At 38.2% G+C, this 13,684-nt stretch overlaps 1 protein-coding gene across 2 annotated transcripts in view; it reads left to right on the top strand.

The window, feature by feature from the left end:
- The first annotated feature begins 1,872 nt into the window (after positions 1–1,872).
- LOC133655839 (uncharacterized) overlaps positions 1,873–13,684 on the top strand; it is a 247,619-nt gene continuing 235,807 nt past the window's right edge. Inside the window, exons 1-7 of one of the 2 annotated variants that reach the window (XM_062056397.1) lie at positions 1,873–2,514; positions 2,762–2,837; positions 4,064–4,141; positions 4,231–4,305; positions 4,411–4,437; positions 4,949–5,066; positions 5,220–5,311. In XM_062056397.1, coding sequence (XP_061912381.1) covers positions 4,096–4,141; positions 4,231–4,305; positions 4,411–4,437; positions 4,949–5,066; positions 5,220–5,311 — 358 coding nt within the window. In that variant the 5' untranslated portion in view covers positions 1,873–2,514; positions 2,762–2,837; positions 4,064–4,095. Of the gene's footprint in view, positions 2,515–2,761; positions 2,838–4,063; positions 4,142–4,230; positions 4,306–4,410; positions 4,438–4,555; positions 4,747–4,948; positions 5,067–5,219; positions 5,312–13,684 lie in introns of those variants that run through there. The other variant, XM_062056407.1, reaches the window with a different exon arrangement.

Raw genomic sequence — 13,684 nt, 5'->3', positions numbered from 1 at the left:
TCTGGGCCTGTTTTGCTGCCAATGGAACTGGTGCTTTAAATGGGACAATGAAAAAGGAGGATTACCTCCAAATTCTTCAGGACAAGCTAAAATCATCAGCCCGGAGGTTGGGTCTTGGGTGCAGTTGGGTGTTCCAACAGGACAATGACCCCAAACACATGTCAAAAGTGGTCAAGGAATGGCTAAATCAGGCTAGAATTAAGGTTTTACAATGGCCTTTCCAACTCCTGACTTAAACGTGTGGACAATGCTGAAGAAACAAGTCCATGTCAGAAAACCAACAAATGTAGCTGTACTGCACCAATTTTGTCAAGAGGAGTGGTCAAAAATTCAAGCAAAAGCTTGCCAGAAGCTTGTGGATGGCTACCAAAAGCGCCTTATTGCAGTGAAACTTGCCAAGGGACATGTAAGCAAATATTAACATTGCTGTATGTATACTTTTGACCCAGCAGATTTGCTCACATTTTCAGTAGACCCATAATAAATTCATAAAAGAAACAAACTTCATGAATGTTTTTTGTGACCAACAAGTATGTGCTCCAATCACTATCACAAAAACAAATAAGAGTTGTAGAAATGATTGGAAACTCAAGACAGCCATGACATTATGTTCTTTACAAGTGTATGTACACTTTTGACCAGGACTGTATATATATATATATATATATATATATATATATATGTTAGGGGTGTGGGAAAAAAATCGCGATTCTCACATTGTGCGATTCAGAATCGATTGTCATTTTTAAAATATCGCTTTTTTTTTTTTTTTTCCAATTTTTATTTTTATTTTTATTAATCAATCTAACAAAACAATACACAGCAATACCATAACAATGCAATCCAATTCCAAAACCAAACCCGACCCAGCAACACTCAGAACTGCAATAAACAGAGCAATTGAGAGGAGACACAAACACGACACAGAACAAACCAAAAGTAGTGAAACAAAAATGAATATTATCAACAACAGTATCAATATTAGTTACAATTTCAACATAGCAGTGATTAAAAATCCCTCATTGACATTATCATTATACATTTATAAATAATAAAAAAAAGAACAATAGTGTCACAGTGGCTTACACTTGCATCGCATCTCATAAGCTTGACAACACACTGTGTCCAATATTTTCACAAAGATAAAATAAGTCATATTTTTGGTTCATTTAATAGTTAAAACAAATTTACATTATTGCAATCAATTGATAAAACATTGTCCTTTACAATTATAAAAGCTTTTTCCAAAAATCTACTACTGGGACGGCGTGGCAAAGTTGGTAGAGTGGCCGTGCCAGCAATCGGAGGGTTGCTGGTTACTGGGGTTCAATCCCCACCTTCTACCATCCTAGTCACGTCCGTTGTATCCTTGGGCAAGACACTTCACCCTTGCTCCTGATGGCTGCTGGTTAGCGCCTTGCATGGCAGCTCCCGCCATCAGTGTGTGAATGTGTGTGTGAATGGGTGAATGTGGAAATACTGTCAAAGCGCTTTGAGTACCTTGAAGGTAGAAAAGCGCTATACAAGTATAACCCATTCATCATTTATTTATTACTCTGCTTGCATGTCAGCAGACTGGGGTAGATCCTGCTGAAATCCTATGTTTTGAATGAATAGAGAATCGTTTTGAATCGGTACAAAATCGTTTTTAAATCGAGAATCGTGTTGAATTGAAAAAAAATCGATTTTGAATTGAATCGTGACCCCAAGAATCGATATTGAATCGAATCGTGGGACACCCAAATATTCACAGCCCTAATATATATATATATATATATATATATATATATATATATATATATATATATATATATATATATATATATATATATATATATATATATATATATATATATACCCACACAGCAGAAGACTGCTATACGGATCCGCCTTCAAGTCGCCCAACCCGCGTTACTGTCACATTCGTTTTGGCTCCGCCTAGAGGATACAGCTCCGCCTCTGAAAATTGTACGGTCAGACAGCTGATCCTGAGCGGACTCGTGTCTGATTCGCATACGCGGACGCGACAAACTAAACCGGCGCGCGCCGCCTAGAGTTATAGGCTCCGCCTACGCGCGCTGAGCCGACCAATGTCTGCACCCGCAGACGTGTACGCGCATGAGCCAAGATCTCTGGACTTTCTTTGCTGGAACACGAACGTAAGTATAGATTTATTGATTTATTGCTACATTCGCAGTAAAGATCGGCCTTTGTGTTTCCATCATCATTTATGTATGATTGTAATGACGTTGTTTGATATTAGGACTAGCAGTAAAACTTTATATTCTGTAAAAAAAGGCTTTTATTTCCAGCGCCGCCTCCCAGAATGCTTTGCATGGGGACGTGCGTCTGACGTCACGTATTCAGAAAATTCGAAATGGCTGCACGCGGGAGGTGAGGCCCGAGCGAAGAAAAGTGGAAAAGAGTGTTATTCGTCAAAAAACCCACACAACGACGGTCATTTTTTCGCCGTGCTATTGTAAAATTGTCTTTTATCTGTGTTTTGTGAAGCCGGTGAGTAACGTTCAATACAGTTAACTTAGGCTATCTTTTGTTAGACGCTGTGAATGTGTGTAGGTTACATGCTACGATATTCCACATATTTCCAACTGGTTCAAACGAAAGCGTATTACTTTATTGTCAGTGTTGTTTAGGCCCAGGTCGCTATTACTTCGTTATAACAACGTAACGTTAACAGAGTGGAAACAGCCGTTCTTTGCTATTAATATGAGTGTGTATTATTTCTTTCTTTGTTCTTTAGTGGAGCTCGAGATCCTGTTTACTGTGGACTAGCTGTGTGTGACGCCCTGTTGTTTTTGTTTCCATTACAAAAAAAGGTATGTCTATGTGTTTTTTGGCATAGTTAATTGTAGAAAAAAATATAAAATGAGGTGATGTGAGTGGGAAAAATTGCTGCACATATTAAGGATCCTTTTTCTTGATCTATATTTTTGTTATTTGCTGATGTATATATTTTATATGCTGTTTTTTATTTAATTAATTTATTAGAGACTATTTTATGCTTTATTTACCTTTTTTTATTATTATTATTTTATTCACTATTATTATTATTATTTCCACATGTAAGCATAAATAATTGATCATATTAGTACATTGTTTGATTGCTTTGCTTAATGCATTCCATAATTTAATTCCACATACTGATATACTGAAGGTCTTAAGTGTTGTACGTGCGTACAAATGTTTTAAATTACATTTCTCTCTAAGATGATTTTTCTCCTCTTTTTTTGAGAAGAATTGTTGTATATTCTTGGGTAGCAGGTTATAGTTTGCTTTGTTTATAATTTTAGCTGTTTGCAAATTCACTATGTCGTGGAATTTCAGTATCTTTGATTCAATAAATAAATGATTTGTGTGTTCTCTATATCCAACATTATGTATTATTCTAACTGATCTTTTTTGTAACACCGTTAATGAATGAAGTGTACTTTTGTAATTATTTCCCCATATTTCTACACAATAACTCAGATATGTAACACTAGTGAACAGTAGAGAATATGAAGTGATTTTTTGTCTAGAACATGTTTTGCTTTATTCATTATTGACGTGTTTCTTGCTACTTTATGTTGTATATTTTTTACTTGAGATTTCCAGTTCAATTTATCATCAATCATTATACCTAGACATTTGGTTTCATTTACTCTTTCAATTTCTATTCCGTCTATTTGTGTTTGACTTTCTCTTCTACTGTTACCAAATAGCATTATTTTAGTTTTACTGAGATTCAAAGATAGTGTGTTTTTGTCAAACCATCTTTTTAATTTGTTAATTTCTTCTGTTATTATTTGTATTATCTTCTGTGTGTTCTCTCCTGAACAAAACGCTGTTGTATCATCCGCAAATAATACTAACTTTAAATCTTATGTAACTTTACAAATGTCATTTATCTAGACATTGAATAATTTAGGTCCTATATTGATCCCTGAGGTACACCACAGGATATATTTAGCGATGTAGACGAAACCACCACATTAATATTAAAGATATGGTTAACATTCTTAGTGCTAAAGATATTCCCCTCTCCTTGTATCCCTTCTCCCAGCTCCACCGTCTCGCCGAGTGCCAGCAAGAGTCATGAGTACTTGTCAACTCGACTCCTCAACTGGAGATAACTTTCTAGGTAAAGACTGATCTCCAAAATAATATCTCAGCATCCAGTAACCATGGTTAACAGATCACAACCATTTAATACCAATTTATCTCCCTTAGCACCTCACCATGGGGAAGGATGTATTCATATGCCTTCACCAGCACCTGCATTAAACATGCAAACAGTTACACAAGGTAGGGACTGATCTCTGTATACACTACACCCATAATTTCAAACCCTACTTTACGATTGAGCTGAAGTTCTGACTATTATGACCTGTACTTTTACCTTTCTTATAGTTCTTACCACCTTGGGGCACCATTCAGGTAAAATCTCAGCTCATCTTACTTGCCTATTTGTATACACTAACACCTGTGCATGCTTTTGTCCACGTTGTTCCTTTGACGATGAATAAATACCCCTTTTCTTTCTTTCTACATTAAGGGTGCCTTTTCATCTGATTAAATTTATAATGAACAGGGACATTGCGGTTGTCCCAAGTGGATGGTAGGATGATAGGATGGTTTTCTGGCCCAGCTATAAAAACACAGACAGAATTGAAAGGGCAGCTTTAAATGAGGAGCAGCATGAGCCAAACTGGCCAAGATTTGACGTTTCTGTTGTCCGAACTTGTGGTATGCAAATTCATAATCTTTTTGTTTAAAAATAACGTCATAGTTGCTTCTCTTTATGCTTGGAATAACCTATTGTGTCTATGTTCTGACCAGGTCTCTTGTAAGAGAGAGACCTGATTTATCATCATCAATAATAATAATATTCTGTTCAGCTCTACAGCTAATTTGAAACTCATGTTCATTTTAACATATTCAATTTTAGACAACTACAAAGACGCATTAAAAATAATGCAACAATATGGAAAGGGCTGCGACACCTCAGACCTGCAATCTGAGGCAGAGAACGAGGAGCTGTCAGAAAAAAGGAACAGGAAGCCAGTGTAAGTGTGTTCCGTCTTGTTTTTGTCATGTTTCTACAGTAATAGGAAGGTTATTTCCGGTAGCATTCAAAAATAGACCAGAGATGCTTGTACTATATGTATATTTGGCAATTTTGGTATTGCAATAATCCTAATGATATGGTTACCCAACAGCCATCGTCTCGGGGACTCAGATGATAGCGAAGAAGACCCGGGAAATAGTGACCTCACATCTCTGGGGTTGGCAAGCCAATTGCACAGGCAGAGTAAGGAATAATCTCTTAACATCGAAAACAACAAAACCACCAAAAGATATGGTTAACATTCTTAGTGCTAAAGATATTCCCCTCTCCTTGTATCCCTTCTCCCAGCTCCACCATCTCGCCGAGTGCCAGCAAGAGTCATGAGTACTTGTTAACTCGACTCCTCAACTGGAGATAACTTTCTAGGTAAAGATTGATCTCTGAAATAATATCTCAGCATCCAGTAACCATGGTTAACAGATCACAACCATTTTATATCAATTTATCTCCCTTAGCACCTCACCATGGGGAAGGACGCATTCATATGCCTTCACCAGCACCTGCATTAAATATGCAGAGAGTTACACAAGGTAGGGACTGATCTCTGAAATATTAGTGTATAGACAGGCCCCTTGGGTATTACCAGTCATGGTTAACTGATGGCTCTCTCACAATGCCCACCTCACTAGGAACGGCAGTCCCTCCTCGACTCCCTCCACCCCCCTCACCAGCAGCCCTCAACATGTGGCAGACAGAGGAGCCTGGATCCAGCCTGGCCTACAGGCCAACATGGCGAGGGGGAAGAATGGCCGACAACATTTCCTGCTCTGGTGAGCAATAACTGACAAATACCGGATGGTCATTCTGTGCCACAAATTTTGGAAAAAATTCAAATTCACAAGCAATCACATATTTTCTTCAAACTTTGTCAATAACTTTTGTCATTAACTAAGGTCAATAGCTAATGTCAGGATTATGAGTAATGAGGATAAACACTGAAACATGTTAATTTTATACTGCTGTTTGTCAACAGCGCCTGAGGTAGTAATCCACATCCTTAGCCTGCTGGAAACTATTAAGCACAACCAAGACCAGCTGATTGCGAAGGTAAACTTCTTAAGCCTTGAATAGGTCAATATTTCATAATGACATTGATTTTGATTCATTATTATTTTTTAAAGAAAGAAACAGCCTACATGGCAGCTTTGTGTGATTAGAGTAAACATTGCTACACTTTCTTGTTACATTTCACCTGTTTGCTCTTTAAATACCACTTTTAATGTTTTTTATTTATTTCGATCATATTTTTTAAAAATGTGCCCTGGGGCCGTTAAAAAATGACCTGCAGCCCGCAAATGGCCCCCGGGCCGCACTTTGGACACCCCTGGCAAACATAGAATGATAGTACAAATATAATAAGAAAACAATGTCAACCTCCCAAAGTTGGGTTATGGATATTCATTTATGCCCCCCACCCCCAACCCCCCGCCGCCGTCATCCAACAGAGCCAAACAAGTACTCTGATCAAGGAACCAAATAACGATATTGTTTAAACATTTTGGATGTCTTGCACACCTATACCCTGATCACAAATTCATAGTTTACGCACCTTATTTTAACCACCTCCAGTAACTTTAAGTCATGTTTTTTTTTTCAAATGTAATCTCCTTAATACCTATCACATATTTTGTATTGTGTAAGCATACTTGGCTTTGGATGCTACATACCATAAACATAAACGTATCTGTCTTGTAATCTTGTTTGATTACAGGTGCTGTGAGTAAAAATGTGTTGACAAGGTCAGCCACGGACGCTGAGGTCACCAAACACGCCATCAGGTGGTTCAACTTGGCGGGGGATCGGGCAACGAGGAGACGAGTCCCGCTTCCACCTCCTCAGGAGGAATAGAGATGTATATGTATAAATAAACAACCTTTTATTGGACTTCTTGTCATTCACCAGTTATTCATTTTCTGATATGTTAGCTGTGCATGGAGCAGTGTTTCCTTGAAGTTGTAGCCTAATAGATTAAATATGTATATTTACTTTTTAAATATATATTATATATATTTACTTTATAGAGTGAATTGACCATTTTCTGTTTCTGCCTATTGACAATATTGTTAGTTTAAAAATACAAGGCAATGCATATGTAAGCCTATATTGCTGTAGTAGGGCTTAGTGAATTTTTTAGTTGCCTATTTTATCCTACAGCAAGAACAGAAGGGATTTTGAAAATAAGATAAAGGGGTCCAAAACGGCCAGATGAGCCAGGGTTTTTATGAGTCCGTTGCTGGTCCGCGGCGGGAGGTTAGGCTTTGGTCTTGGGTGCGGAGTGGATGCAGCGGGCCACCTGTCTGTAGCGGTCACTTGCTGATAGTGGCCACCTGTTTAATGCAGCCACTCATTTTGCATCCCCAAACAGTTTTTTGACTCCGTATAGCGGCCACCGATATCAAAATTTGCTATACCGCGGTCCCTTAAGCGGGATACACGGTGGCCGCAACGGGATCGTAACCTGGGGACTCGCAGGCAGGTAGCCACATTCGGGGTCAGCCGCGCCGGGACTTGGCAAGTCTCATGGAAGCCCCTCTAAGCTTTGCACATCTAAAGAATCCCCAAAAGTCTGGCATGGATGGAAAACAGAGTCCTATTCAGCACTGTTCAAGCTCGCAAAACGGTTTACTACAGTTCCGCATACATGCACACGTACATGCATAAGTAATTGTTTACATGTACGGACCAGCCTGCGTATAGTGGCCACTCACACGTTCTTTATTTCCCCTGAGTGGTCACTATAGACAGGTTCCACTGTAAGGTTATATCTATCAAGTTCAATGTACTAACTCTTAGTAGTAGCAAAGTGCCTTACTAAGGAATATTATATGAACTTTCTTTATCGTCAGGAATCGTACCAAAAGTGATGTTTGGTACATTCCTGTTAGCCTTGGTCAAGTAAAAGGTTTGCATCGTCTCCAACTATTTACTTCTATTCAAAGAACCATCATGTGATCTGCTTTGGCTCGTCCAGGGACATGACTGATGACTGGTCACCATGGCCCATGACGTCATGAGCCATGATGCACTTTCACTCTGCCACCACAGGGTGGCAGCAGTCACACAGTAAACCAGAGCTGGGCAAACATTTTAAAGTTAAAAGTTAAAGGACCAATGATTGTCACACACACACTAGGTGTGGCGAAATTATTCTCTGCATTTGACCCATCACCCTTAATCACCCCCTGGGAGGTGAGCGGAGCAGTGAGCAGCAACGGTGGCCGCCCCCGGGAATCATTTTTGGTGATTAAACCCCCAATTCTAACCCTTGATGCTGAGTGTCAAGCAGGGAGGTAACAGGTCCCATTTTTATAGTCTTTGGTATGACTCGGCCGCACATTTTGACTCGGGGGCCACATTGAGAGAAAAATTGTGTGTGGGGGGCCCAATGTGTATGTGTGTATAAATGATATATACAAATTTAGCTGCACAGTATGTGTGTATAAATGATATCTACACATTTAGCTGTACTGTATGTGTGTTTAAATGATATATACATATTTAGCTGTACAGTATGTGTGTATAAATGATATATACACATTCAGCTGTACTGTATGTGTGTATAAATGATATATACATATTTAGCTGTACAGTATGTGTGTATAAATGATATATACACATTCAGCTGTACTGTATGTGTGTATAAATGATATATACACATTTAGCTGTACAGTATGTGTGTATAAATTATATATACATATTTAGCTGTGCAGTATGTGTGTTTGGCTCCCTTTTGTTCAGGAACAATAATACCAAAAGTCACAATGTCCCATAGAGTTCTAAAAACAAAGCACTTAAAAAAAAAAGAATATAATTTTACAGTTTTTTTTACTGAATGGGACACCCAAAATGTAATGACAATAAAGAAAGTGGGATTTACAATATTAACTGTGAACAATAAAACAGTGAATAGTAACAACATATGAACATCTTTTACGTTTGTACTTCTCAGACCAGCTCCTCCATAGTTGTGTAACTTTTGCAATCAAGCAAAACACAACAAAAATGTAACAAACAGCAAAATATGAATGCAAAGTGTAATAAACAACTACAATATGATAAATCATCACTTTTCAATAAAATCATCAAGATGATTTTATTGGCTCATTTGGGGATATATGTGACTCTTCCACAGTGTGCTGGTGATCCCTTGGGGTTTTAAATGAGTTTCATATGATTCATGTTTAAAATACAAATGTCTGCACAGCGATTACGATTAAGAAACCTTGAACTTGAACTAGTGAGGGAGTTGACTCAATTGTGCCTTTTCTCTGTGTGTGTGTGTTGGGGCTAAACACACTTCTGATATGCAAGGTAAATAGTGTATGCATTATAAAAGTTGTTTGTTCAGACGTGTCCTGGGATTATGTGGCGTGGGTGTGCCACCATGTCTGCTGGGGTAGGCTCCAGCTCACTTGCGATGATTTGTTATTGACAGTGAGTATTCACAGAGCTTTGTTTTTTCCACATTTTGTTATTTTAGTCTCATTCCAAAGTGGAATACATACATTTTGTCCTCAAAATTCTACACACAATACCCCATAATGACAATGTTTTTTTGCAAATTCTTTTGGAACACCATGACACAAGCTTGGCACACCTATCTTTGGGCAGTTTGGCCCATTCCTCTATGCAGCACTTCTCACGCTCCATCAGGTTGGATGGGAAGCGTTGGTTTTCATCCAGGAAAAATCCAGAAAAAAGCGTAATACAGCTGCGGCCCGTACGGAACACAGAGGAGAAACAGATATTTTGGGCGGCCCTCTAGGGCAGTGGTGCCCAACCACCGGGCCGCGGCCCGGTACCGGTCCGTGGATCGATTGATACCGGGTCGCACAAGAAATTTACAAAAAAATAAAAAATAATAATAATAATAATTGTATTTTATTTTAATTAAATCAACATAAAAAAACACAAGATACACTTACAATTAGTGCACCAACCCAAAAAACCTCCCTCCCCCATTTACACTCATTCACACTCATTCACACAAAAGGGTTGATTCTTTCTGTTATTAATATTGTGGTTCCTACATTATATATCAATATATACTACCGTTCAAACGTTTGGGGTCACATTGAAATGTTCTTATTTTTGAAGGAAAAGCACTGTACTTTTCAATGAAGATAACTTTAAACTAGTCTTAACTTTAAAGAAATACACTCTATACATTGCTAATGTGGTAAATGACTGTTCTAGCTGTAAATGTGGTTTTTGGTGCAATATCTACATAGGTGTATAGAGGCCCATTTCCAGAAACTATCACTCCAGTGTTCTAATGGTACAATGTGTTTGCTCATTGGTTCAGAAGGCTAATTGATGATTAGAAAACCCTTGTGCAATCATGTTCACACATCTGAAAACAGTTTAGCTCGTTACAGAAGCTACACAACTGACCTTCCTTTGAGCAGATTGAGTTTCTGGAGCATCACATTTGTGGGGTCAATTAAACGCTCAAAATGGCCAGAAAAAGAGAACTTTCAACTGAAACTCGACAGTCTATTCTTGTTCTTAGAAATGAAGGCTATTCCACAAAATTGTTTGGGTGACCCCAAACTTTTGAACGGTAGTGTATATCAATACAGTCTGCAGGGATACAGTCCGTAAGCACACATGATTGTATTTTTTTATGACCAAAAAAAACAAAAACAAAAAAAACATACCCCCAATACCCCCCCGGCACAGCCGCTCTACCAACCGAGCTATGGTCATCTAATGAGTTACTACGGTCATCTAATGAGTTACTATGGTCATCTAATGAGTTACTATGGTCATATAATTAGTTACAATGGTCATCTTATTAGTTACTATGTTAATGCAATTAGTTACTATGGCCATCTCATTAGTTACTATGGTAATGCAATTAGTTACTATGGCCATCTCATTAGTTACTATGGTTATGTAATTAGTTACTATGGTCATCTAAGTCACAGCAGATCAGACTAGGCACCAAGCAGTGTGGGTTTACAACAAAGTTCTAAAGCTTAGTGTCATGATCCGCGGTCCGGATCATGTTTTGGTTAGTTATGTTCTGTTAGTTTTGGACTCCCTGAGCTCCTGGGTTTATTTTGGTCACCATGGGGATTAATTGGGTTCACCTGCCTCTGGTTAGTGGTCCCACGCTCAGCTGCTGTCAACCACTAATCAGAGAGCTTTTTATTCACCTTGCTCGCCACGCTCAGTCTGGCTTCCTTGTTTGTGAATGCAACAGTTACGTTGGGTATTCCTTGTTTTCTTGACTTCTAGTTCATGCGCTAAGCTTCGCCATAGCTCCCATGCTATCAGAACGCTTTTTGGTATTCTTGTGTTTTGCATGATTTATGGACAATAAATCACACCTACCTCTGTCGTCCGGAGTTGTCCGTTCTGCATTTCTGGGAGAACGACCCTGCATAAAGATGCGACCCCGACGTGACACTTAGTGATGTATCAGATATATCAGATTGTAGGTGGGGTTTTTTTTACCCTTCACGTTCATGTTTCACTGTGTAGAGGTCGTTCCCTACTCGTTCCCCTGATATCAAGTCAGGAGTCGGTTGTGCCGTTTCACCAAGCCTTTAATCACCATGTGATTCAATGTATATTTTACAGTACAATCTTTTCAGATCTGTCTCTCCTCCCTCTCCTCCGCTGGCCGCTCACTGTTAAAGACAACAGATGATCAGATTAACACGTACCACCTGCGAGATCTAATCACCTGCCAGCTGCGTCTCGCCGTCCCGCACATGCCCCGCCCCTAGTCGATGGCGCTCCGCCCTCAACCGCATCGACTGAGGCGGTGACCCTTTGCTCCTGCAGTGCGCTAATCACAACCTCCCCCCACACACTGTTTGTTGCATTTGTGTTGCGTTTCGCGTCATTGTAAAATATGTGGATGGAGAGTGGGTGTGACGTTCATATGTTGTCAATATTCAGTGTTTTATCCTTAATAGTTAATATTGTAAATCCCACATTTTTTATTTTCATGTACATTCTGGGTGTCTCATTTAGTAAAAAAATTTAAAATTCCATCACGTTTTTTAAGGCAGTGTGTCATAACGTTTTTAGCATTCAATCAGACATTATTGTGAGGTTTTGTATTAGTGTTCCTCAAAATAGATATACTGGCCCCCAGACATTTTTTCTCTCTAAATTTGGCCCCCCGACTCAAAATAATTGCCCAGGCTTGCTGTAGTTAAGAAAGACTGGTTTAGACAATATCTTCACATACTTTGCGTATTGTAAGTATAATTGGATACGGTTTAACGGATCAAATGAAATAAAGTATTGTCCATCTTGATGGAAACATCACAGATGTGTAAATAAACACTTTAGGGTTTGAATTGACGTTTCCCTCACTTCCAACCACAATCTTGTGACAAAACTCAAACTGAAATTGAGGTTTTAAAAGTGGCCATTTTCCTCTCTCTATCTGAATGCCCCGTCTTAATATCTTCAAATGATTTATTACCGACTGTAAAGCCAGGACACTTTTTTTGTCAGCTGTGCTCGGGTAGGACGACCGACTCCAATGTTAGGCATTGGTACACTTTTAACTACCACTATGGTGGTACCCATACCAATATTTTAGTACCGCTACCAAAGTGCATTTCGATACTTTTCTAAATAAAGGGGACCACAAACAAAATGTCATTATTATCTTTATTGTAACAAAAATTCTTAGGGTACATGAAACATATGTTTACTATTGTAATTTAGTTCTTAAATAAAATAGTGAACATACTAGACAACTTGTCTTTTAGTAGTACGTAAACAAACAAAGACTCCTAATCAGTCTGCTGACGTATGCAGTAACATATTGTGTCATTTATTTACCAAATATTCTGTCTACATTATGAGGGACAAACTGTAAAAATGCATTATTAATCCACTTGTTAATTTACTGTTAACATCTGCTTACTTTCTGTTTTAACATGTTCTATGTACACTTCTGTTAAAATGTAATAATCACTTACTATTCTCTTCTTTGATACTTTACATTAGTTTTGGATGATACCACACATTTAGGTATCGATCCGATACCAAGTAGTTACAGGATCATACAATAAAATATAATACTTAATAAACCAATAATAATATGGTTAAGAAATACTGATGTAAAGGGTAGGTGTCGCGCTGTTTTCTGTTTTAACATGTTCTATCTACACTTCTGTTGAAATGTAATAATCACTTATTCTTCTCTTGTTTGATACTTTACATTAGTTTTGGATGATACCACACATTTAGGTATCGATTTGATACCAAGTAGTTACAGGATCATACATTGGTCATATATTTAAAGTCCTCATGTGTCCAGGGATGTATTTACTGACTTTATAAACAATAAAAAAGATAAAAAATGTTTGTGATAATAACAAATATCGATTTAATCCTCCTATATACGACTCTTGTACTTGGTATCGTTATAGTCCATGTCTGTGTAGATCCACCCATTTGTTTACATTCAGGAGCGCTAGCTTGCTGTTAGTGGTGAGCTATTGTATCCTCCTACGGTGTGTAGTGAAGCATTTATAAATGGTTGATTTATATAGGCTAGTAAGGTAAAGTTTTGTAAAGTTT

This window comes from Entelurus aequoreus, linkage group LG01, assembly GCF_033978785.1.
Source record: "Entelurus aequoreus isolate RoL-2023_Sb linkage group LG01, RoL_Eaeq_v1.1, whole genome shotgun sequence".
NCBI lineage: Eukaryota > Metazoa > Chordata > Actinopteri > Syngnathiformes > Syngnathidae > Entelurus > Entelurus aequoreus.
Note: the sequence above shows the minus strand (reverse complement) of the source record. Positions and strands in the feature narration are given on the sequence as shown.